This window comes from Boleophthalmus pectinirostris, unplaced genomic scaffold, assembly GCF_026225935.1.
Source record: "Boleophthalmus pectinirostris isolate CB_2022bp ecotype Guang Dong unplaced genomic scaffold, ASM2622593v1 HiC_scaffold_16, whole genome shotgun sequence".
In the NCBI taxonomy this organism is placed as follows: domain Eukaryota; kingdom Metazoa; phylum Chordata; class Actinopteri; order Gobiiformes; family Gobiidae; genus Boleophthalmus; species Boleophthalmus pectinirostris.
Genome location: NW_026571095.1, coordinates 25,318,690 through 25,341,370, shown reverse-complemented (window position 1 = coordinate 25,341,370; position 22,681 = coordinate 25,318,690). Strand labels below are relative to the sequence as shown.

Here is a 22,681-nt window from a genome sequence, read left to right as displayed (position 1 = left end):
CAAAATCATGCACCTTCTACTTGTTTGCACAATTTTCCCTCCGTTACTTTTCCCTCAGTTACCATGACCTTTCTTAATAAAAAATCTCATTACTCAAAAAGTAAGAGGTTTTTCAACCTAATCTTGTACCATATGGTAGAAAACTATATGAAGCAAATATTCAAACCAGTTTGTTATGGATGTAAGTGAGAAGTGTAGTTATTGCTGTTTGTATTTATTGCCCAAAAAGTGCTGCATATTTCATTCCCTCCGTTACCGACATGAGTTTTTAAATTTTTTGTCAACAACTTGAAAGAATATCACAGGTTTAACTTTACCCTGTTGGAGTGTAACTCTTTCCTACATTCTGATACTTTACTTATTTCAATAGTCCCTCTAGTTTCTGAATAAGAGCTATTTGAATGTAAAAATCTGTCCTGTTTCCCTCCGTTACAGCTTGACCAGACCCCTTCGTGCATCAAATAACTCATTTATGTAATATTTTATATATTTTATATTTGTGTTAGTGTTTTCAATATGTATATAACATTTTATGGTTGTTTTAAATGTGCTCTATAAATAAAATGACCTGACATGACTTGACTTAACATGACCAGCCCCAGTATCATGTCTTGACCCTCTAAAATAGTGAATGCTTTTAGGCGCTTTACCTCATTTGTATTGTCTTAGAAAAGCTCACACAGCACTACTTGAGTGGTCCAAAGTTTCCTCATTTTCCGCACACATTCCTAGCATCCTCGTTCATTCATCACTATGACTTTATATAATAAACACTTCTCACAATTTTCAGAAGCCAGAGCAGAGTTTCTAACAACTACTGGCATGCAAACAGCCCACCAGCAACACTTCGTCTTTATAATTAGATACAGGTGACACTCAGCAGTTTCATTTTGACCTTTAAATACATAATACATCCGAACTGGGACAAAAGAAATCTGACTTTATTACATGTACAGCCCGTTTAATAATTCATATGACATTACAGCAGCATGATTCAGAGCTGCCTGAGGTTTTTGCATTCACTACAATTATACAGGGTCTATTGGAGCCGACAGTCACAGTGGAACAGTACAGAGAGTCAGAAGAGGTAGTAGCAGATATTTTCCACTCTCTTCATCGCCCCCTGCTGTTGAAGGCTTGGCTTAGTTCCAGTTCTGTGGTTTTCGCTTGAGTTTGGCTCCACGTTCGTACAGTTGAGATGTTTCCGTGGCGGAGGTTTGGGCTGAGGTGCCAAAGGGTCCCTCCAAAAACGTGCCAACCATCACCGTCAAAGAGCAGGCGAAGAGGAAAGACTAAGAGTGAAGAAGGAGTTTGTGTATTGTGTGGAAGATATATTGTGTAGCAAGGAAAAGAATATTTTACAGATTTAAGCCAGGCAATTTTTAACTTTTCGAGTACCAGATCAAAACACGGACTATATATAAAGCATGAAAAGCATAGTCTAAAATAAACCGGGTCTACAATGAAACTTAACCACAGATAAGTTAAAGGAACAGTCCAGAATCTTGGACATAGGACCTCATTTCCTAGTGAGCCAGAGTGTTGGAGATGTGGGGAGACACTTTTTTTTTTAAAATATTCCATCCAATCCTTGTAATTGCAGAGGTCACTGGTGCTAGGCTAGTGCATGTCAATGGCCATAGTTAGCCCGCAACTAAAAACAGTCTTATCCACTCCACAAAACACCCGAAACAAATTTGTTAACACACCAGACTGTCGATGTAAATGCCTGTGTTGATAGAATAAAGTTTGAAATAAAACTAAACTTGCATCGCATGAATCGTCGCATGTTGAGGGACTATTTTCTCAGCAGCAGCGGGATAGGTGATAGGTGATATCAGTCCGCCGCTGCCAGTCTTTTTATCAGGAAGTACAACTCGCTGCTGCTGCTCAGACATAAATCCTTCAAATGCAAGGTTGGTTTCACTTCTAAAATTATTCTATCGATAGACATTTACATCGACAGTCTGGCGTAATAATAGATTTTCTTCCGGTGTTTTGTGAAGTGGGTAAGACTGTTTTTAATTACATGCTAACTATGGCCATTGACATGCACTAGCCTAGCACCAATGACCTCTGCAAATACAAGGACTGGATGGAATATTTTAAAAAGTGTTTCCACATGTGTCCAACACTCTGGCTCACTAGGAAATTAGGTCCTATGTTCAAAATTCCGGACTGTCCCTTTGTCAGTGTATTGTGTATTTTTTTCTGTTGGAAGGTCCATCACCTGCTTGTTTCTAGCCTGGAATGTTCCACAGTATGGCATTAAACAGCTCTACCGTACATTTATGCAGTTATTCAGTTAAAAATACCTATAAAAACAGGCATTCTGAGTGTGAACAGGGTCGCCTCGCCTCGTCACAGATCTTACCTGTAACTTGGTCTTGTTTGGTCTTCATGAAGATAGAAAGGTTTGAAGCCATACTGTGAAACATTCCAGACAAAGCAATAACATTTCCACGGAGAAAAGCATTTGATGGCCCTCCACCTTTAAGTATAACCTTATACGCCCAAGGGAGGAGGAAAACATTTTACACTTTGATTAAATAAAACAAACCGGCTTGCGTACCAGATGCAAAACTGAGAAACACTGGTCTAAACCAACTACTATTATGTGCTTGTCCAAATGGATTCTTGATAGCTGCGTTTTTTGATCTTTCCAACTTCCAACTGCCAATCAGGGTTGTCCAAACTATTCCCCCAGTGACCAAATGCAAAACTATGCAACGCAGGGGCCTATATATAAAATTCTGTGGGAGATTCACTTTTGTTTTTGAATGAAATAACAAACTCTTAACTCCAAGTCTGTAAATATTGAACCAGATTAACATTTTTTGGGGGGAATGGGACAGCAAAAAGTCAATTACACGGTTGTGATGAAATAATGGCACCACATTTTTGAAGCTATTGTGATTAAATATGACAGTAGCACCGATGGTAGAGTGTTTGTCCACTGATCCGAAGGTTGGCGGTGCAATCCCAGCTCCCACAGATGAATGCTTGTGTTGTGTCCTTGGGCAAGACACATAACCCACTTTGCCCACAGTGTCTGCACACACTGGTGTATGAATGGAGGTGTGTGAATGGGTGAGTTGTTCCTTGTTGTAAAGAGCTTTGAGTAGGCAGACTGGTGCCACCTAGTGCCTCCGTTCAATTTCATTTCTCTCCAGCGACTAGGTCAGGAATCGGAATACACTAGATGGTTTGCAAGAACCCGAAAGTTGTAGACCTCGCACTGGCCAATCAGCGAAGAGCCATGACGTCAAACTCAAGCACCTGTCTGAGTCCCTTTTGTGGTACAGCACAAACAAAGCGGTCGAGATGGATGTAGACGAAGACAGACATTCTGTGTTGGCAACGTTTCCCAAGATCAAGGATTTAAAGCCGGAACAAAGAGAATGTTTGGTGAATTTTATCAAGGGGAAAGACGTTATTGCCCTTCTTCCTAAGGGATTTGGGAAAAGCTTAATATACCAGTTAGCCCTGTTAGCGGCACCTTAAATACATCCAAATAGCAGCGATTCGTTAAATAAAAACAGTACCCGCATACCGTTGAGTGAACGAGTTTCGAGTTTCCACGAAGTGAAACCGGCTGATGAATCAGGCTACACTTTGAGTGCCTTGGAGGTGGAAAAGCACGATATAAAAATGTGACCATTTAGCTTTACGTTGACAATATGAATTGATTTGAACATTTGAGTTTCTTACACGCTCCTTCAGATAATTTTCTCATTATTGCATCTATCCTTTCTACATTACATACATTCACTTCAAATTATAAATCAGATGTTACGTCCTGGCAGTTACTCATTAAGTTACCCCTTACTTTATACTTCTTCTTGGATAAACATTATTTTGAAGTAACATTACTCTCACTTGAGTAAAATTTACATGGTTTTCGCTATTCCAACTCCTACAGATGAATGCTGTCATTGTATCCTTGGGCAAGACACTTAACCCCCCTCGCCCACAGTGTCTGCGCACACTGGTGTATAAATGGATGTGTGTGAATGGGTAAGTGGTTCCTTGATGTAAAACGTTTTGAGCCTTGAAGGTGGAAAAGCGCGATATAAACCTGTGATCATTTCTTTCATTTCCACAGGCAGAGAACACTCTGAGCCAAAACATCTGCATTTTGACAGTTAAAATATGAAACTATAGGCTGTTTAGTACGCCGTGATGTCATGTGAACGCAACATAAGAATATCACTCAGCCCATAGTATATCCGTCAAGCGTCAGCAGCGCCAGCGACACACAGAGAGACGAGCTCGGAGTTTCCAGCGCCGCTCTCAGCTCTGTCCATCTGGCGAGGCCTGTGTGGATCAACGTCAGTGAAAAATGCCCAAGGTGCTGGTGTTTTATGTTATTGCAGCTCCACCCAGCAGCTTCCCCTCACAGCCAGGGAGCGGCCGCCTGCACAGCCAGATGTTGGACCTGGAACAAAGACAGAGAGGTGCCAACCGCTTTTATTAACTGCACTACCTACATTATATAACATTGCTTTTATTAGAAGGAATTTACTGTACATTTTTCATGCAGTCCGGTCACATTCGGATGAAATACAGTACCTGCACAATCATGGAAAGTAAAGACAGGTCATTAAAGGTGCACTATGTAACTTTTTGGTTGAGGGTCCGTCACCTGCTTGTCATTGCTCTGCCTGGAATGTTCCACAGTATGACATTAAACAGCTCTGCCTGACATTTATTAAATTACAGGTGGGTTTATAGCTCAAAAATACCTAGAAAAGCAGGGATTCTGAAAGTGAATGGGGTTGCTTCTCCATAGATCTGACCTGTAACTTGGTCTGGTTTGGTCTCTAGGTAGGTAGAAGATATTCTGAACCATTCTAGAAGAAGCAATAACATCTCCATGGAGAAAAGCATTTGACCACCAATAAACTTACACAATGCACCGTTAAAGAGGGGGTATGACACTTCTGTCACAGATTAATTGAGAACATAACATATTTAGATCACCATGTTACCTTTTATTTTATTTTGAAAATGCTATATCTGTACAAAACACAAGTTCTCCCCTCTCTATGCTGCTCACTTTGTATGTCTCTGCCCCTTCAGAGCACTATCACATTTCAATTTGCTTGTATTTCACAAATGAAACCACAACACATTTCAGTAGGTTTGTGAAGTTGTATATTTCTGGAAAATTGTTGTATAAGAGTATGGATGATGTCGGCTTGTGGGCTGAGCATTGGACAGAATTGCGTTGCTAAACATAAGAAGGGTTCAAATAGGGCCTGGGAGAGATTGCTAAATTATTCAAACATGCATGGATGACATCAAAACCCTCTTCAGGCATGTTTTTGATGACGGGAGAACTATTTTAACATGGTAGAAAGATCCAAAAAGTCAGATTGTACATAATACCCTCTCTTTAAACTTGTCTATCTCCATGGAGACAAGCAGGTAGCAGCACCAGGGGAAAGTAGCAGGTCAGATCTGTGGATAGGCGACCTTAGTAAGGCTATGTTTATATGCTGACAGTCTGAACAGAAGACACAAAAGTGGCATTGCGTCTTCACTTTTATTCCGCTTTTAGACGAGTGTTTTTGGGAGGAAATCTGCGTGCATATGGTGACGCAAAAGTGTGTGGAATTCGATTGGGTATAGATGCCGGGCGGCGACGCTAGGTGGTGATGTATGTGACGTAAACGCGTACACGACGTGAGCAGATCTGACCAGAGTTTTGCGTCTTGGGCAGTGTAGACGGAAACGCCACGGCAGAGCACATTCAACTTTTCCACTCTGGAGGTTGGTTTCAGATTTTTGCATTTTTAAGCCCCAAAAATGCCGTCACCGTCTAAACAAAAGGCACTTCTGATAAAATATTTTGTTGTTTTTACCCACAATCGTTCTCATGTAAACAGGCCCTAACAGTACAGATGAATCATTTCAGATGTTGGCGTCACCTGCTTGTCTCCGTGGAGTTTTGATGAGTGTAATGCCATATTGTGCAACATTTTAGGCAAAGTATCAACATCTCCATGGAGACAAGCAGGTTGCAAACTTCCACCAGAAAAATTACATTGATAGATAGCGAGAGTGGATAGTACTCAGTTACATTTACTTGAGTAACTTTTAAAATAACTTGCAGTTTTCTAGGAACACACCTTTAAATTTAATTGAAGTAACTCTTACTTGACTAAAAGTTTTTCTTACTCTTTCCACTGTGAGTAAGTGACAAAAGCTTTATGTTGACAACATGAAATGATTTGATTTGAACATTTTATACTTCTTCTTGAGTAATATTATTTTGAAGCAATACTCTTACTTGAATAAATTTTTTGGCTACTCTTCCAACTTCTGATAGACATAAAAAGATACTTTATTGATCCCAAAGCAAGTTCCAATTTCACACACAGTGCACCTTTAAGAAACTAGGGGTTCGTCTCGTGCACACTTTGTCACGTGCACGCTCTCACACACTTTGTCTCGTGCACGCTCCTGAAGTCCTGCGTCTGGAATCACTTAGCGCACATTCCCGGTCCTCCCAAACCGCGGTCACTCTTTCCAAAGGAGGACTGGGAAGAGGGGTGATTCAGGTAGCATTTTTTCCTATAGATTTCAGCCTGTTCCTGTCAGCTGCTCCAGGCTTTACACAAATATTGGGAAGTCTCCAGCTGGGAGGGAGTCGTGGCTTTCTTCACGTCAGATCTACAAACTGATAAGTGAGAGATGGAACAAAAGAAGCGCTTTACAGTTTTAGACGCAGAAGAGCTGATGGGGTTTGGTTCCTGCTTTAGATTAAACTGTTAGGCAAATACAGATTTAGGGGGATCATACTGCTATTAAAACCAAAAGAAGTGTGATAAAACGTGACAAATGCATAAGTAGCATAGTGGATATACATGAATAACCACAGAGTGATGTTATGTAGGATCAGGAGGTGCTGGTAAGAAAGTGACTAAAACTAAAAGATGTAAACCACTGGCCTCACTGGCAGCACTGTGCTCATTTTGAGTATTAGTTGTGCATTTTAAACATGAAACCAGCAGCTGACTTATTCTACAGGGGTCCGATTTGTTGTGTTTTTATATTAATGAATATTAAGTAAATTAATGTAAATAAACATGAGTATGTACTTTTGTGTGATTGTTGCTGTACTTCCCTTTGTCCTGTAGGTGACTTTACATCAACCTGCCGAGGGACTGAAGATGGAAATTAGCCACGTTGGCTATAATCTTTACATATTTACATTTTTAATGTTCATTAATATGTGCTGTCCCTTTACAAATAGATAAATAAGAAAATAAGAAAATAATTCAAAATGAAATACAAGATAGAGGTTTCATGCATTCTTCTTCTTTTTAATGAGCCCTGCCTAACTTTGCACAGTCAGGATTCTCATAACATATGTGAGTTCACAAACTCATGGGAATCCATCCTGCCATACTCCCGCTGGTGCAATAGGGCTCGGACACTGGGTGCCGGCCCAGTCACAAAACAGCTCTGAAGTTTGTGCAGAAGCAAAGGCAAAGTGTCCAAGTGAACCAAAACAAACACAACGACGCTGACAGATGTACTTCAGCATATTTTAGCAAAAACAATTTTTGAAAAATGTGCAGTGGAAAGTACTTTGTGCAGTTGTCGACAGAGAAGATGTCTGTGCTTTCCAGGGGTTCTCAACTGGATGTAACAAAATTTTGATGTTCCAGCTTGTTCCATTATTGTGATTCTTTGACCAATCAGATTCTATTAATCGTCATGTGTTCTGTCTTTTCTTGATCTCTTTCAGTGAGAGCCGCTCCAGACTGATGATGTGTAGAACTCAATTCAGAGTGACACGTATGTCAGTCTGATATGAGCCAGGCTAAACCCAGTCCCTTCTGCCATCCACGTGGAAAAGACGCGGACTGATCGTGATGAGAAAAAAGGTTGAGGGTGACCTTTAAGTTTACACGCCATGAACAACATGAACATGCTAAAAGGGCTGTCTGCTTTCAGTCACCTGTCTAAAGCTACTGCATGCAGTTGCTGAAGTGTTTGTATAATCACCATTCATTCATTATTCATTGTTAAAGTATTCAAGTATATGTATGGAAAAAATTCCGCTTCCCCCATAATTTCAAAGCTTTCCTGACCTGAAGTTGCCAGCTGTTCCTGTGATGCTGTGAAGGTCCAGTGAGTCACTCCAGGCAAATGTATGTGCTTCAGGCTGCGGTCCCTCTCTGTGGTGCACGGGCAACACTGGAATAGAACTTTATTACTGGCCACCAAGTCCAGCCCTGCACCAAACTCATACTTAGGAACAAATATAACGCTGAAAATCACATATAGGCATAAACTGTGAAGGAGCTGTGCACACCCTGGCCTGGTCTGAGTGCACACACGCGGCACTCCACAGCTCCACTCGAGTCCTGTTTAGTGTAAAGTGGGTGTGAAATGTGGGCACAATGGATGGTTTCTAAGAACAGTCACAAGAGTTCACTGAGGAGAAGGAGAAAGAGGAGGAGATACGGGCCTTTGAGGTAGTACACTGCAAAAACTAGTGCAGTGCTGAAGTTAAAGGGCTCATACTGCGCTATTTTCTGATCCGTTATCAGAGGTGGGGACTTACAAGTCGTGGACTTACAAGTCGTGATTTGGACTCAAGTCAGACTTGAGTCACTATTTTTAGGACTCGAGAATTTGACTTGTTAAAATGGATTAAGACTTTGGACTCAACTTGGACTTGAAGGTCAGTGACTTTGGACTTGACTTGGACTTGAGGCCTGAGAAACACATTTAAAAAGGAAAAAAAAAATACTACTACTACTTTCTACAACTCTTACATACTCTGCAAATACTCATATATAAATATATTATGATTTTTTAAAGTGCTATTTAGTTTAAAATTCATATAAATTGCTAAAATCTAAGCTATATTTGGTACTTTGGTTTAAAGACTTGAAATGACTTGATGCTCAAAGCAGACGACTTGGGACTTGACTTGGATTTATGGGGAAGTGACTTGAGACTTGACTTGGACTTGCCTGTATTTGACTTGGGACTTGACTCAGACTTGAGATCAAAGACTTGAGACTTGCAATCTGGAGTTGTTTTGTATCATTCACACATGTTTAAGACACAAACCTGCATATTTAGGTTGAGTTGTTCTCTCAAATGAACCTGTGTGTTTTTAAACTCCATTCACCTTCACTAGAATCATTTGGATGATTTCAAACCTGGAATTGCAACTACTGAAATGACAAATGTTAACTTGAAAGTTACAACTACATAACATCACAAGGTGGAAGAGAGCTTTCTGAGATTTAGAGATGTAGACAGACTCATAAACCAGGATTACTCATGTGTGAATGAAACAAAACACAACTCCAGGTATGGTTTTGCATGGTTTAAAGCTCACAAGAATCTGTTTTATGTAACAGAGGACCTCTAAAAATGTGAAAACAGAACTAATTCAGTGATCCAAAGTTATTCCTTACTTATGAATTCAGAGCATTCTAATTATTCACCAAGATGAGTTTATATAAGGACTTTCACAACTTTCAGAGACCAGAGAGGAGATTTGCTGTCATGGTAAAGCCAACAACAACTAGTATGCTACTGCGCATCTCTATGAAGAATACTTAGTAGGGTTTCAACTTTGTATCCATCCATTTTCTTCCACTTATCCAGTTTCATCTTTGTATTTCCGTGAAATCACAAGCGAGAGAAAGAAAGAAAGTTTGTGTATATTTAAAGAAGACAGTGTTTTGGCTCCAAATGATCTGAAAATGGACTGGTTTTGACCCACATTTTCGGAACCATGCTATGCTGTCCTCTTTATTTTATGATAAATTGCTTTTTAATGTACCTTTTCCCTAATTATATTGCAATAGCATATTTATATATTTTAAATAGCATTCATGTAACATTTATGCTTCAGGTAAGAGAGACACAAAAAAAATAAAAAATCCGACCTCTTTAGACCCACTTTTGGACCCCGACTCATCTGCTGACAAGCCCTGAATATGTCACCAGTTTAATTTACAAGTCAGTACTATTAATATTGTTTTCCACTTGCTGTGTTTTTAGGCACTGCACTCCTCACTCCAACCAAACACATCCAAGTCATTTAAATCTTAGAGACAACGCGTTCTTTCTGCTGAATTTCAAGTGTTAACAAGCGTGCAGCTCCTTTCCAATCGACTTTCTAACCACATCATTTCCTTTTCCTACGTGCTAAACATTCAACTAAACACTTTCTAATTGTCTAATGCCAGCAATTCACCTCTTTGTCTGCGAGTCCTGAGAGAGACCCCTAGTGGCCAATGTTTACAACTGCACTCTGCATACATGAGGAAGTTATGCATTTATAAAGCGTTTAAAAAGGATTTCTTCACATTATGTAAACTTTATAGCTGTGAGAGCATATAAGAGATTAAAATGAAGCATATATATTATTTGAGAAAGTTTGCATTTACTGTATGTAGAATTGGTTAAAAGCAAATATTTTTAAATTAATTAGACTTAGATTTAGACAAACTTTATTGATCCACAAGGGAAATTATTTGGACACAGTAGCTCACACATCACAACAACAACAAAAATATAAATGGTAATAATAAATTCAAATAAGTAGCAAAAATAGCAAGAGACTGGTGTCAAAAAAGGCATAATTAAGGTATATAAATGTATATGCACAGGTAAAAATATGGTAATAAGGTTATCTGTTACATAAGGGTAGGGAAGCTCTGATCCAGCTTTTTCAGTTCTGATATCGATTTCAATATCAGTCGATACCAGTGCGGGGACTAAAAATACTTCAACGACTTTATTTTCCTAAACCCAAAATATATTGTATGTTCTTTACCTCTTAAGTAACAGCAGAACAACTTTGTACTGAAAGCTCAAACATTATGAGACTTTCTGGACCAACTATGATCAGTAAACAGTCCTAATACATCAATGTATCGGTGCATAAGGGTGAGTTGTTGTGCAATTGTAGGGAGTATTATCTGTTACATAAGGGTGAGTAGTTGTACAGTTGTAGGAAGTATTATCTGTTACATAAGGGTGAGTTGTTATACAGTTGTAGGGAGTATTATCTGTTACATAAGGGTGAGTTGTTGTACATTTGTAGGGAGTATTATCTGTCTCTATGAAGTCTGATGGAGTGGGTGAGTTGTTGTACATTTGTAGGGAGTATTATCTGTCTCTCTGTAGTCTGGTGCAGTGGGTGAGTTGTTGTACAGTTGTAGGGAGTATTATCTGTCTCTCTGTAGTCTGGTGCAGTGGGTGAGTTGTTGTACATTTGTAGGGAGTATTATCTGTCTCTCTGTAGTCTGGTGCAGTGGGTGAGTTGTTGTACAGTTGTAGGGAGTATTATCTGTCCCTCTGTAGTCTGGTGCAGTGGGTGAGTTGTTGTACAGTTTGTAGGGAGTATTATCTGTCCCTCTGTAGTCTGATGGAGTGGGTGAGTTGTTGTACATTTGTAGGGAGTATTATCTGTCCCTCTATCGTCTGGTGCAGTGGGTGAGCAGGAGTGTCCATGATGCAGAGCACTTGTCCAGTGTCCTCATGTCCCTCAGTGTCACAAATGTCCGGACTGAAGATTTTTGCTCATTTTGCTGAACTTTAGCTCAAATATGAAAGTACATCTAAATACATTACCAAAGGAACGCCTGGAAATAAGGATATCAGCTATTTGTACGCTCACTACGACTCCTCTGCTTCCCGTCTGTAAATATGTGGGTTAAGCACATTTCCATATGGGCAGAATAGAGCCTCATTATTTCACCACTCCCCCTCAACAATCCTTTCTTTTTTCCATTTATGCAGAAAAGCGAGTCAAGAGTCAGTTTTGTGTAATATGGGACCTTTAATACGCCGTAGAAGTACAAGAAAAATAATGGAAGATTACTCAGACGTGTGGATGAAACAAAACACGACTCCAGATATGTTTTTGAGGAGGTAATAGCATTGTAACACAACAGTCATCCATGTTTTAGCTCAAACCAGAGTGATCACAAACATCACTAGTTTCCTCTGTGCCTCATTAGAGTCAGGTCTTAGTTTTATGTGCTCCTGTCTCCGCAGCGTCACTAACCTCTCATTAGTGTTTTTAGTCCAGCCGGAGACCTACAGCACTGTCTCATGTAGGGAATATTTTCTCTGAGCGTTAATGCTAGCTCCTCGACCACATCGGTGCCACACATTGGTTTAGATAGTACAGTAGTCATCATCTGCTCCAGCTGCTCAGGTGCCAAGTAAAAGCCCCAGTTTTATATAAGCCAAGATTCTATACCCAAAATAATGTGTCTCCCACCTGTGACTGTGAATGTGTTCAAAGTGTGGTACCTGGAGGGTGTGAAGTCTACACTCATTTTCTTATCCAAAAGTGTTATGTTTATTTATATACACCATATTTTATAGACTATAAGTCACTCTAGAATATAAATTGCACCAGCCAAAAAATGTGTAATGATGAAGAATAAAACATATATAAGTCGCACTGGACTGTACGTCACTGTCACGGGTTCATTCGAAATAAATGTAAAAATGATGGCTCAGTCAAAAAAACTTCACTTATGTGGGTTTTTATTCGCACCACAGCTCCAAGTGCAGAGTGAAATATTTACAGTGACCAAAAAAAATGAGGTGGTAGACAGAAGTATTTACAAACATATGTACTCTAATCACTTACAGTTGCCAGCACCCACGTAGTCAGGCCAAATACCCACTCCCAAATGACCGGAGCTCCCTCCTTTTATACCCCCTTAGCCCCTCCCCCCGGGCTAACCAATTAACGAAAATGGGTTTTTTAAGGAATTAACATAAGCAAAATTGTATTGAGGAACACAAATCAACTTGGAAATAAACATAATAAAAATAACTTAAAGAACCCCTCATAAGGTTAACATAAGTTCCATTAAACAACTTCAAAAACCCACAAATGACCCCAAATAGACCACAATGGTTGAGTCCATGATCACATGTCCCCCTTGAGCGCGCCACTATGCGCTATTTAAAGCACAACCAGGAAGTGCCTCGGTTTGGCCCTGAACTCAAGAACGGCGCGGAGGCTGCTGCAGGTAGGAAAGCAGCGTCGGCGTCGAGTGTGCACCTCGAACGCACTAGCCGGGAAACCGTTCAGATGTTGGGGAAAACAGGACCGCGAGACACACGAGCGGTCCTGCATAAACCAGTCTATCGGAGCTTAGCTCCGCAAAACGGGGAGGGAAGGAAGCGTCGCGCGCTCTTTGGCCAGATGCAGACGCGCCAGTCGGGAGATGACGGGGCAACACAGGCGCTCCGTCACAGTCACACTTTTTAGGGGAAATTTATTTTATAAAATCAAGGACCAGGAACCAACGTTTCATCTTCAAAGGCAAGGTACAGAAAAAATAACAATAGAATAAAGAACAACAGGCTGAATAGGCGTTAATATGTTAACGTCATATATGAACAGTTCTTCAGATAACTACAGCATAAACAACAGAACATAAGTTTACCAAACTCTCCATCTCACTCCAAATCACTAAATCCATTGAATTCTTCATCCTCGGTGTCACTTCTGAGCAACTCTGCACAACTTCGGTTGTCACGGGAGTCCAGGCTTTGTGATCCAGTGACTTCCAGGATGGCGCACCCACCCGGTTGCTGTGAAGCTGTGTTCTCCAGAATGCAGAACACAGAAACCAGGAACTAAACCAGGACTAAACCAGGACTGAACCGAGGACTGAACCAGGACTAAACCAGGACTAAACCAGGACTGAACCGAGGACTGAACCAGGACTGAACCGAGGACTGAACCGAGGACTGAACCAGGATTATACCAGGACTGAACGGAGGACTGAACCAGGACTGAACCAGAACTAAACTGAGGACTGAACCAGGAGGACTGAACCAGGACTGAACCAGGACTAAACCAGGATTATACCAGGACTGAACCGAAGACTGAACCAGGACTAAACCAGGACTGAACCGAGGACTGAACCAGGACTGAACCAGGACTAAACCAGGATTATACCAGGACTGAACCAGGACTGAACCAGGACTAAACCAGGACTGAACCGAGGACTGAACCAGGACTAAACCAGGATTATACCAGGACTGAACCAGGACTGAACCAGGACTAAACCAGGACTGAACCGAGGACTGAACCAGGACTGAACCAGGACTAAACCAGGCCTAAACCAGGACTGAACCAGGACTAAACCAGGACTGAACCAAGGACTGAACCAGGAGGACTGAACCGGGACTAAACCGAGACTAAACAAAGACTGAACCGAGGACTGACCCAGGACTAAACCAGGTCTAAACCAGAACTAAACCAGGACCTCCTGAGGAAGTCCGTGTAGAGTACAGATACTTTTTTATTGCTGATATCAGATTCATGTTCATGTTCTCTTCTCGCCCAGACACTTTCAAATTTCATCATTTAATTTTCACGTGAATGAAAAATTTAAATCAGCAAGTTTAGTTTCAGACTTTATTTATGGCAGAGGGGTGGTGGGGTGGGGTCGGGTTTTTTTTTTTTTTTTCTGGTGTGGGTTCTGTCTGTGCTTCTTCATCACGTCTGTCTCTCTCTCTCTTCATCCCCTCGTCTCTCGTTCGCTGTCAAACTGTAAACTCTGACTCGGATTTTATTGTTTCTTGTTACATCATACATGTGAAGAGAGGAGAGGAGAGGAGAGAGAGAACAGGAGAGGAGGAGAGAGAGACAGAGGAGGAGGGAGAGAGAGAGGAGGAGGAGAGAGAGAGCCGCTCTTGGTGTGAGCCGTCCCCCAGCAGCACGGCTCCTGGGATCATTCAGGCTCCAAAACCCCTCCACCACGGTAAGGTGACGACTCAAGGAGGGGAGGAAAAAGGAGACGACAGGACCGGACAGGACGGGAGGAAAGAGAAAGAGAGAAGAGAAGAGAGAGAGACAGAGAGAGAGAGACAGAGAGAGAGAGAGGGGAGGAGGGAGAGAGAGGAGAGAGACAGGAGAGAGAGAGGGAGGGAGAGAGAGAGAGAGAGAGAGAGAGAGAGAGAGAGAGAGAGAGAGAGAGAGAGAGCAGGAGGGGGGGAGAGAGACAGGTAGACAGAGAGAGGGAGAGATAGAAGAGAAAAGAGATATTGGGGGAGAGACAAAAGAGAGAGAAAAGTGAGGGAGAAACAGGGCGAGAGAGAGAGAAGGAGAGAGACAGGAGAGAGAAAGAGAGAGAGAGAGAGAGAGGAGGGGAGAAAGAGAGAGAGAGAGAGGAGGAGAGAAAGAGAGAGAAACGAGGGGAGAGAGAACGGGAAGAGAGAACGAGAGTGTGTAAAATGGAGGGTAGAGAGAGAGAGAGGAGAGAGGGAAGAGAGAGGAGGAGAGAGAGGGGGGAGAGATTAGGAGATAAATGAGAGGGAGAGAGAAGAGCTAGAGAGAAAGGGGGAGGGAGGGAGAGAGAGAGGTGGGGATTAGAAAAGGGAGGAGAGAGAGAAAGAGAGAGGGAGAAGGAGAGAGTGGGAGAGAAAGAGAAAAAAGGAGAGAGAAAAGCTAGGGAGAAAGAAAGAGAGGAAGAGAGAGATAAGAGAAAGGGAGCAAAAGACAGAGTGACAGGGAGAGAGGGAAGAGGGAGGGAGAGAGAAGAAGGAGAGAGAGAGAAAAGGAGAAGTGAGAGAGATAGAGCGAAAGTAGAGGGAGAAGGAAGGACTACTGCTTCAGAAAAGAGAAAAGCCAAGACAAGAAGGATGTGCAAGCTGTGGCAAGAGAAGCAAGAAGAGCAGCAGGCGGGGGCGTGGCAGGAGCGGCAGGCCAGTACCTGGGACTCAGACGATGAACAGCACAGGGGTACCTAACAGAAGGAGCAGAGCGGGGCAAAGCAGGAGCAGGGAGAGACAGACCAGAAGAGGTAGGGGTGAGCAAAGCAGGAGCAGAAGGCAGGGGCGTGGCAGGAACGGCTGGCCAGGACTTGGGACACAGACGAGGAACAGCACAGGGGTACCTAACGGAAGGAGCAGAGCGGGGCAAAGCAGGAGCAGAAGGCAGGGGCGTGGCAGGAGCAGCAAAGAGGGAAACAGTAGGAGGAGGCGCAGAGGGCTTGGGGCGCCTGGCGAGAGAGGCGACGAGGGGCATAGGAAGAGCGGCGGGAGCAGCAGGGGGCGCGGCAGGAGCACGAACGAGACGAGGAATCCTAAAAGAAGTAGCAGGCAGGGGCGTGAAAGGAGCAGCGGCGGGAGCAGCAGCGGGCGCGTCAGGAGCAGCGGGAGCAGCAGCGGGCGCGTCAGGAGCGGCGGGAGCAGCAGCGGGCGCGTCAGGAGCAGCGGGAGCAGCAGCGGGCGCGGCAGGAGCGGCGGGAGCAGCAGGGGGAGCGGCGGGAGCAGCAGCGGGCGCGGCAGGAGCGGCGGGAGCAGCAGGGGGAGCGGCGGGAGCAGCAGCGGGCGCGGCAGGAGCACGAACGAGACGAGGAATCCTAAAAGAAGTAGCAGGCAGGGGCGTGAAAGGAGCAGCGGCGGGAGCAGCAGGGGGGCGCGGCAGGAGCGGCGGGAGTAGCAGGAGGCAGGGGAGTAGCAGGAACCCTAAAAGAAACAGACACGATATCGTCAGTGGAGGCCATGTCGACATCGTTCGGGTAGAAGAAAGAAGTTGAAGCAGGCGGGAACACTGGAGCAGAAGCAGGAACGGCAGGAGCAGCAGGAGGCAGGGGAGTAGCAGGAACCCTAAAAGAAACAGACACGATATCGTCAGTGGAGGCCATGTCGACATCGTTCGGGTAGAAGAAAGAAGTTGAAGCAGGCGGGAACACTGGAGCAGAAGCAGGAACGGCAGGAGCAGCAGGAGGCAGGGGAGTAGCAGGAACCCTAAAAGAAACAGACAAGATATCGTCAGTGGAGGCCATGTCGACATCGTTCGGGTAGAAGAGTGAAGCTGCTGCAGGCGGGGACACTGGAGCTGCAGTGGGCGTGGCAGGAGCAGCGGGCGTGGCAGGAGCGACAGGAGCAGCAGCAAGCGCAGCAGGAGCGGCAGCGGGCGCGGCAGGAGCGGCGGGAGCAGCAGCGCGAGCAGTAGCGAACGCAGCACGAGCACGAACAAGACGGGGAATCCTAAAAGCAGTAGCAGGCAGGGGCCTGGCGGGAGCAGCAGTGGGCGCGGCAGGAGCGGCGGGAGCAGCAGCGGGCACGGCAGGAGCGGTGGGAGCAGCAGTGGGCGCGGCAGGAGCGGCGGGAGCAGCAGTGGGCGCGGCAGGAGCACGAACGAGACGAGGAATCCTAAAAGAAGTAGCAGGCAGGGGCGTGAAAGGAGCAGCGGCGGGAGCAGCAGCGGGCACGGCAGGAGCGGCGGGAGCAGCAGTGGGCGCGGCAGGAGGCACTGGAGCAGCGGGCGGGAACGTCGGAGCTGCAGGTGGAAACATATCAGCAGCAGGCAGAGGCAGTTTATATATATTTGTTTTTGTTTGTGTGTGTTTTTGAGTGTTTGTGTGTTTAAGGTGTGTGTTTGTTAACGTGCTTTTGTGAGTGTGTTTGAGTGTGAATCTTTGTGTGTGTGTGTGTGCCTGTGTTAGTGTGTGTTTGTGTGAATTTGTGTGAGCGTGAGTCTGTGGGTGTTTGTGTTAGTGTGTGCTAGTGTGTGCTAGTGTGTGCTAGTGTGTGTTAGTGTGTGTTAGTGTCTGTTGGTGACTTGGACTTAGATGAGAGGTCCTGTGCTGGAGGTCTGGGTGTCTGGAGGTCTGGAGGTCTGGGTGTCTGGGTGTCTGGGTGTCTGGGTGTCTGGGTGTCTGGGTGTCTGGGTGTCTGGGTGTCTGGGTGTCTGGGTGTCTGGGGTCTGTCTGGAGATCTGGGTGTCTGGAAGTCTGGGTGTCTGGGTGTCTGGGCGTCTGGGCGTCTGGGTGTCCGGGTGTCTGGAGGTCTGGGTGTCTGGGTGTCTGGAGATCTGGGTGTCTGGGTGTCCGGGTGTCTGGAGGTCTGGGTGTCTGGGTGTCTGGAGATCTGGGTGTCTGGAGGTCTGGGTGTCTGGGTGTCTGGGTGTCTGGAGGTCTGGAGGTCTGGGTGTCTGGGTGTCTGGGTGTCTGGGTGTCTGGGTGTCCGGGTGTCTGGAGGTCTGGGTGTCTGGGTGTCTGGAGGTCTGGGTGTCTGGAGATCTGGGTGTCTGGGTGTCTGGAGGTCTGGGTGTCTGGGTGTCTGGAGGTCTGGGTGTCTGGGTGTCTGGGGTCTGGGTGTCTGGGTGTCTGGAGGTCTGGGTGTCTGGGTGTCTGGAGATCTGGGTGTCTGGGTGTCTGGGTGTCTGGAGGTCTGGGTGTCTGGGTGTCTGGAGGTCTGGGTGTCTGGAGGTCTGGGTGTCTGGGGTGTCTGGGTGTCTGGGTGTCTGGAGGTCTGGGTGTCTGGAGGTCTGGGTGTCTGGGTGTCTGGAGGTCTGGGTGTCTGGGTGTCTGGAGGTCTGGGTGTCTGGGTGTCTGGGTGTCTGGAGATCTGGGTGTCTGGGTGTCTGGAGGTCTGGGTGTCTGGAGATCTGGGTGTCTGGGTGTCTGGGTGTCTGGAGGTCTGGGTGTCTGGGTGTCTGGGTGTCCGGGTGTCCGGGTGTCCGGGTGTCCGGGGACCTGAAGGCCCGGGGGCCTGGAGCAGTCGTGGCCCTTGGCTCACACAGACCTGTGGGAACAAACATTTGTGTCAGACACCAGAACTAACAGGACGCACATACAAGAGTACAGCAAACCTAGAGTACTAGTGTACTAGTTATGTTTTGACAAAAAAGTTTAAAATAAAAATATTAATTACAAAAATTACAATTTTTAGGGTATATACCGCTTAAAGATAGACAGTTTGTTAAGTCAAAAAAGGCAGATTTTGTACTTGATTTTCGATGTAATCAGTTTCATCATTTTTTTTGAGTAGTAGTAAACAGTTTAAATCTGATTTTGTCTATGTTCAGGAATCTCACTGTATTATAAATGACCCTACTTTTAGGAATTTTCAGTGGGGTAATACAACTGTTGGGCAAGTTACTTCAAAACTGTAATTCGTTATTTATGACTTGTTACTGTCATTTCAAAGTAATCCATTACATTACAATATTACTGCATTTAAAATGTAAGACATTACATGACTACTGCAGCACTTTTAAATAACTCTCACCAAAATAACTGAACCAGGACTAGGACCAAACAAGGTATAAACCAGATATAAACCAGGACCAGAGCTGAACCAGAGCTGAACCAGAACTGAACCAAGACTAAACCAGGTCTAAACCAGAACTGAGCCAGGTCTGAATCAGGACTAAACCGGGACTAAACCAGAGATGAACCAGGACTAAACCGGGACTAAACCAGAACTAAACCGGGACTAAACCAGAGATGAACTAGGACTAAACCGGGACTAAACCGAGACTAAACCAGGACCAAACCAGGACCAAACCTACGCGGGTGCACCTCCGGCGCTTAACTGCTGCTGATATTAGCTAATTTGTATGAAGAGAAACGAAAAAGCCACCACTTCAACCCAGGTTAAAAAAGCTTTGTAACGCGTGTTACTGACATTTGTACCTTGTCAGATATTAATTCCCCCCCCCCCCCCCCTTCAATGCCTTACAGTACTGCGTTATAGCAAAAAGCAATGCATTACAGTATTCGTTACTTTTAGTCACAAACCTCTGGCTTTTTCGTCCCAAGAGAATTGTAGTCCGAGTCAGGGGGCGGCCAGAAGCAATCTGTGTAGAAATATCCCGAAGATCAGTCTGGTGTAGATAAATATCCTGAAATGAAGTTTAGGAGCGCAGTTTGTGATCTCGATCGAGGGTTTGCAAAGTTTGCAATGTTTGAAAGATGCACATAGCAACAAAGATAGCAACAGTGCGCACGTGCGCACTTACGTAAGCACGCTGGCGTCTTGGCGCGTTCTACGCAGTCCCTAAGCTTCATGCAGACAAAATTATGTTTTTTTTTTTTTTTTTTTTTTTTTTAAAGGGAATTAAACACTTAATTCCTAATGATTATTCGGAATAAAATTTTAATCCGAATTATTAAATTATTTATTCCAATTTTAAAGCCAAATTAATTTATTCCACGGTCATGTAAACGTTTGTGTTTGTTTGTGTTCCCGTACTTCTGTTCCCCGGTGCCTATGTAATTGTGAAAGGCACCGATGTCACGTTAACACCGCGAGCCGTCCTCATCCCAAGTTATCATCATAAAAACAGCATGCAGCTAACTTTACACAACTCACCTCACATCAGCAGAAGCACTGAGTTCGGGTAACAGCAGATAGCAAAAAGTACCCGTGGCGGGTCCTGATACTAGTAGGGCAGCTTGTTGCCGGAGTCCACAACTTAGTCTAATGACAGTCTAACCTATGCATCGCAACGGCAGCGTATTGCTGACGATCACGAGTCGTCGCCTATTATAAGCCTGCCGCTCGACGATCTAGATCATATCATGATATATCATATCATGTCATATCAATCTCTGTCTGTACATGGTGCCGAATACAACAGATCGACTGATAGGTCGGTTGGTAGCCTATAGAGCGGCGGGTTATGTCTGCGGACCACAGGCTGTAAAGTTGTGAGCGCGATCGCGTCAGCTGTTTCCTGTCTGCAGTAAAATCATTCGCCACTGCACTTCTACATCGGCTCATATGATAGGCTATATGGGAGCACAAAGTTTATATACCGATTCCCCGCAACGCTGCCAATACGCCATTATTATACAAACAAACGCTAAAGTGTCCTCCATCAAAACTGAGTGTGAAATGAATGAATAATGAAAGTGCTTTGGCCGTCTCTTGACCAAATTTTGCTCAAGATGGTTCCCCAGATGATGCCTTTGGATCCTCGCAGCTTGTAAAGTTCTAGGTTGCTGCACTGAAGACCTCCAGCAGTAAATTCTACATCTAATGATTATTTGATCTATTAATACAAAGTTTTTCCTTTAACATTCATCTCAAGTCCAGTGCAGTTTGTGCAGAGCATATCTGACCGCTGTAATGAGTGTGGAACAGCACAAGCACATATGTGAACGTCTGAGGGCATGTTATTGTAATATAAGAGCTTACAGCAGAGCAGAGGTGCAGACCGAAGAAGAGAAAGAAATGAGAGAGAAAGCGAGGAGGGGAGGAGGAGGAAGAAGAAAAGAGGAGGAAAAGGTGAAGAGGAGAGAAGGAAAAGAGAAGTTTAGGATGCGAGGGAGGTGGGAGGAAGGGAGAAGGTGCAGAGGAAGAAGAGACGAGCGCAGGAGAACAAGAAGAGGGAAGGAAGAGAAGAGAGAGGAGGATGAGAAGAAAAAGAGAGGAGGGGAGGAGGAGGAGATGAAGAAGAGGGGAGAAGCAAGAAAGGAGAAGACAGGGGAGGAGTAGGAGAAGAACAAGAAGGGAGGAGGGGAGAGGAAGAAGAAAAAAGAGGGGGAGGAGGAAGAGAGGAAAAAAGGAGAGGAGGAGGAAAGGAAGAAGAGAGGAGAGGAAGAAGTGAGGAGGAGGAAGAAGAGGACGAGAGAAACGAGAGGAAGAGGAAAGGGAGAGGAGAGGAAGGAGACGAGGAGGGGAGAAGCAAGAAAGGAAGAAGACAGGGGAGGAGGAGAGGAAGAAGAAGAAAGGAGGGAAGTAGGAGGAAGAAGGGAAGAAAGAGTGGAGGAGAGGAAGAGGGGAGAAGCAAGAAAGGAAGATGACAGGGGAAGAGGGGAGGAAGAGGAGATGAAGAGAAGAGAGGAGGAGGAGAGGAGGAAGGAAAGAGAAGAGAGGAAGGAAGAAGAGGAGAAAGGAGAAGACAGGGGAGGAGTAGGAGAAGAACAAGAAGGGAGGAGCGGAGAGGAAGAAGAAGAAAGCAGAGGAGGAGGAGAGAAAGAAGAGAGGAGAGGAACCGAGGACTGAACCAGGAGGACTGAACGAGGACTGAACCAGGACTAAACCGAGGACTGAACCAGGACTAAACCAGGACTAAACCGAGGACTGAATCAGGACTGAACCAGGACTAAACCAGGACTGATGAACCAGGACTGAGGACCAGGACTAACCAGGACTGGAACCAGGGACTTGAACCCAGGACTAAACCCTGAGGACTGAACAGGAACTGAACAGGACTGAACCAGGACTAAACCAGGACTGAACCAGGACTGAACCAAGGACTGAACCAGGAGGACTGAACCGGGACTAAACCGAGACTAAACAAAGACTGACCCAGGACTAAACCAGGTCTAAACCAGAACTAAACCAGGACCTCCTGAGGAAGTCCGTGTAGAGTACAGATACTTTTTTATTGCTGATATCAGATTCATGTTCATGTTCTCTTCTCGCCCAGACACTTTCAAATTTCATCATTTAATTTTCACGTGAATGAAAAATTTAAATCAGCAAGTTTAGTTTCAGACTTTATTTATGGCAGAGGGGTGGTGGGTGGGGTCGGGGTTTTTTTTTTTTTTTTTTCTGGTGTGGGTTCTGTCTGTGCTTCTTCATCACGTCTGTCTCTCTCTCTCTTCATCCCCTCGTCTCTCGTTCGCTGTCAAACTGTAAACTCTGACTCGGATTTTATTGTTTCTTGTTACATCATACATGTGAAGAGAGGAGAGGAGAGGAGAGAGAGAACAGGAGAGAGAGAGAGGAGAGGAGGAGAGAGAGAGGAGGAGGGAGAGAGAGAGAAGGAGGAGAGAGAGAGCCGCTCTTGGTGTGAGCCGTCCCCCAGCAGCACGGCTCCTGGGATCATTCAGGCTCCAAAACCCCTCCACCACGGTAAGGTGACGACTCAAGGAGGGGAGGAAAAGGAGACGACAGGACCGGACAGGACGGG

At 44.7% G+C, this 22,681-nt stretch overlaps 1 protein-coding gene across 1 annotated transcript in view; it reads left to right on the top strand.

The window, feature by feature from the left end:
• Positions 1 to 15,666: 15,666 nt before the first annotated feature.
• The window catches only part of LOC129408239 (spidroin-1-like), a gene marked incomplete at its 3' end in the record, with an annotated part of 12,689 nt that continues 5,674 nt past the window's right edge, over positions 15,667 to 22,681 (top strand). The window contains exons 1-4 of the mRNA XM_055151361.1: positions 15,667 to 15,729; positions 16,147 to 16,356; positions 16,834 to 17,317; positions 17,580 to 18,630. Of these exons, the coding sequence (XP_055007336.1) occupies positions 15,667 to 15,729; positions 16,147 to 16,356; positions 16,834 to 17,317; positions 17,580 to 18,630 (1,808 nt within the window). The remainder of the gene's footprint in view (positions 15,730 to 16,146; positions 16,357 to 16,833; positions 17,318 to 17,579; positions 18,631 to 22,681) is intronic.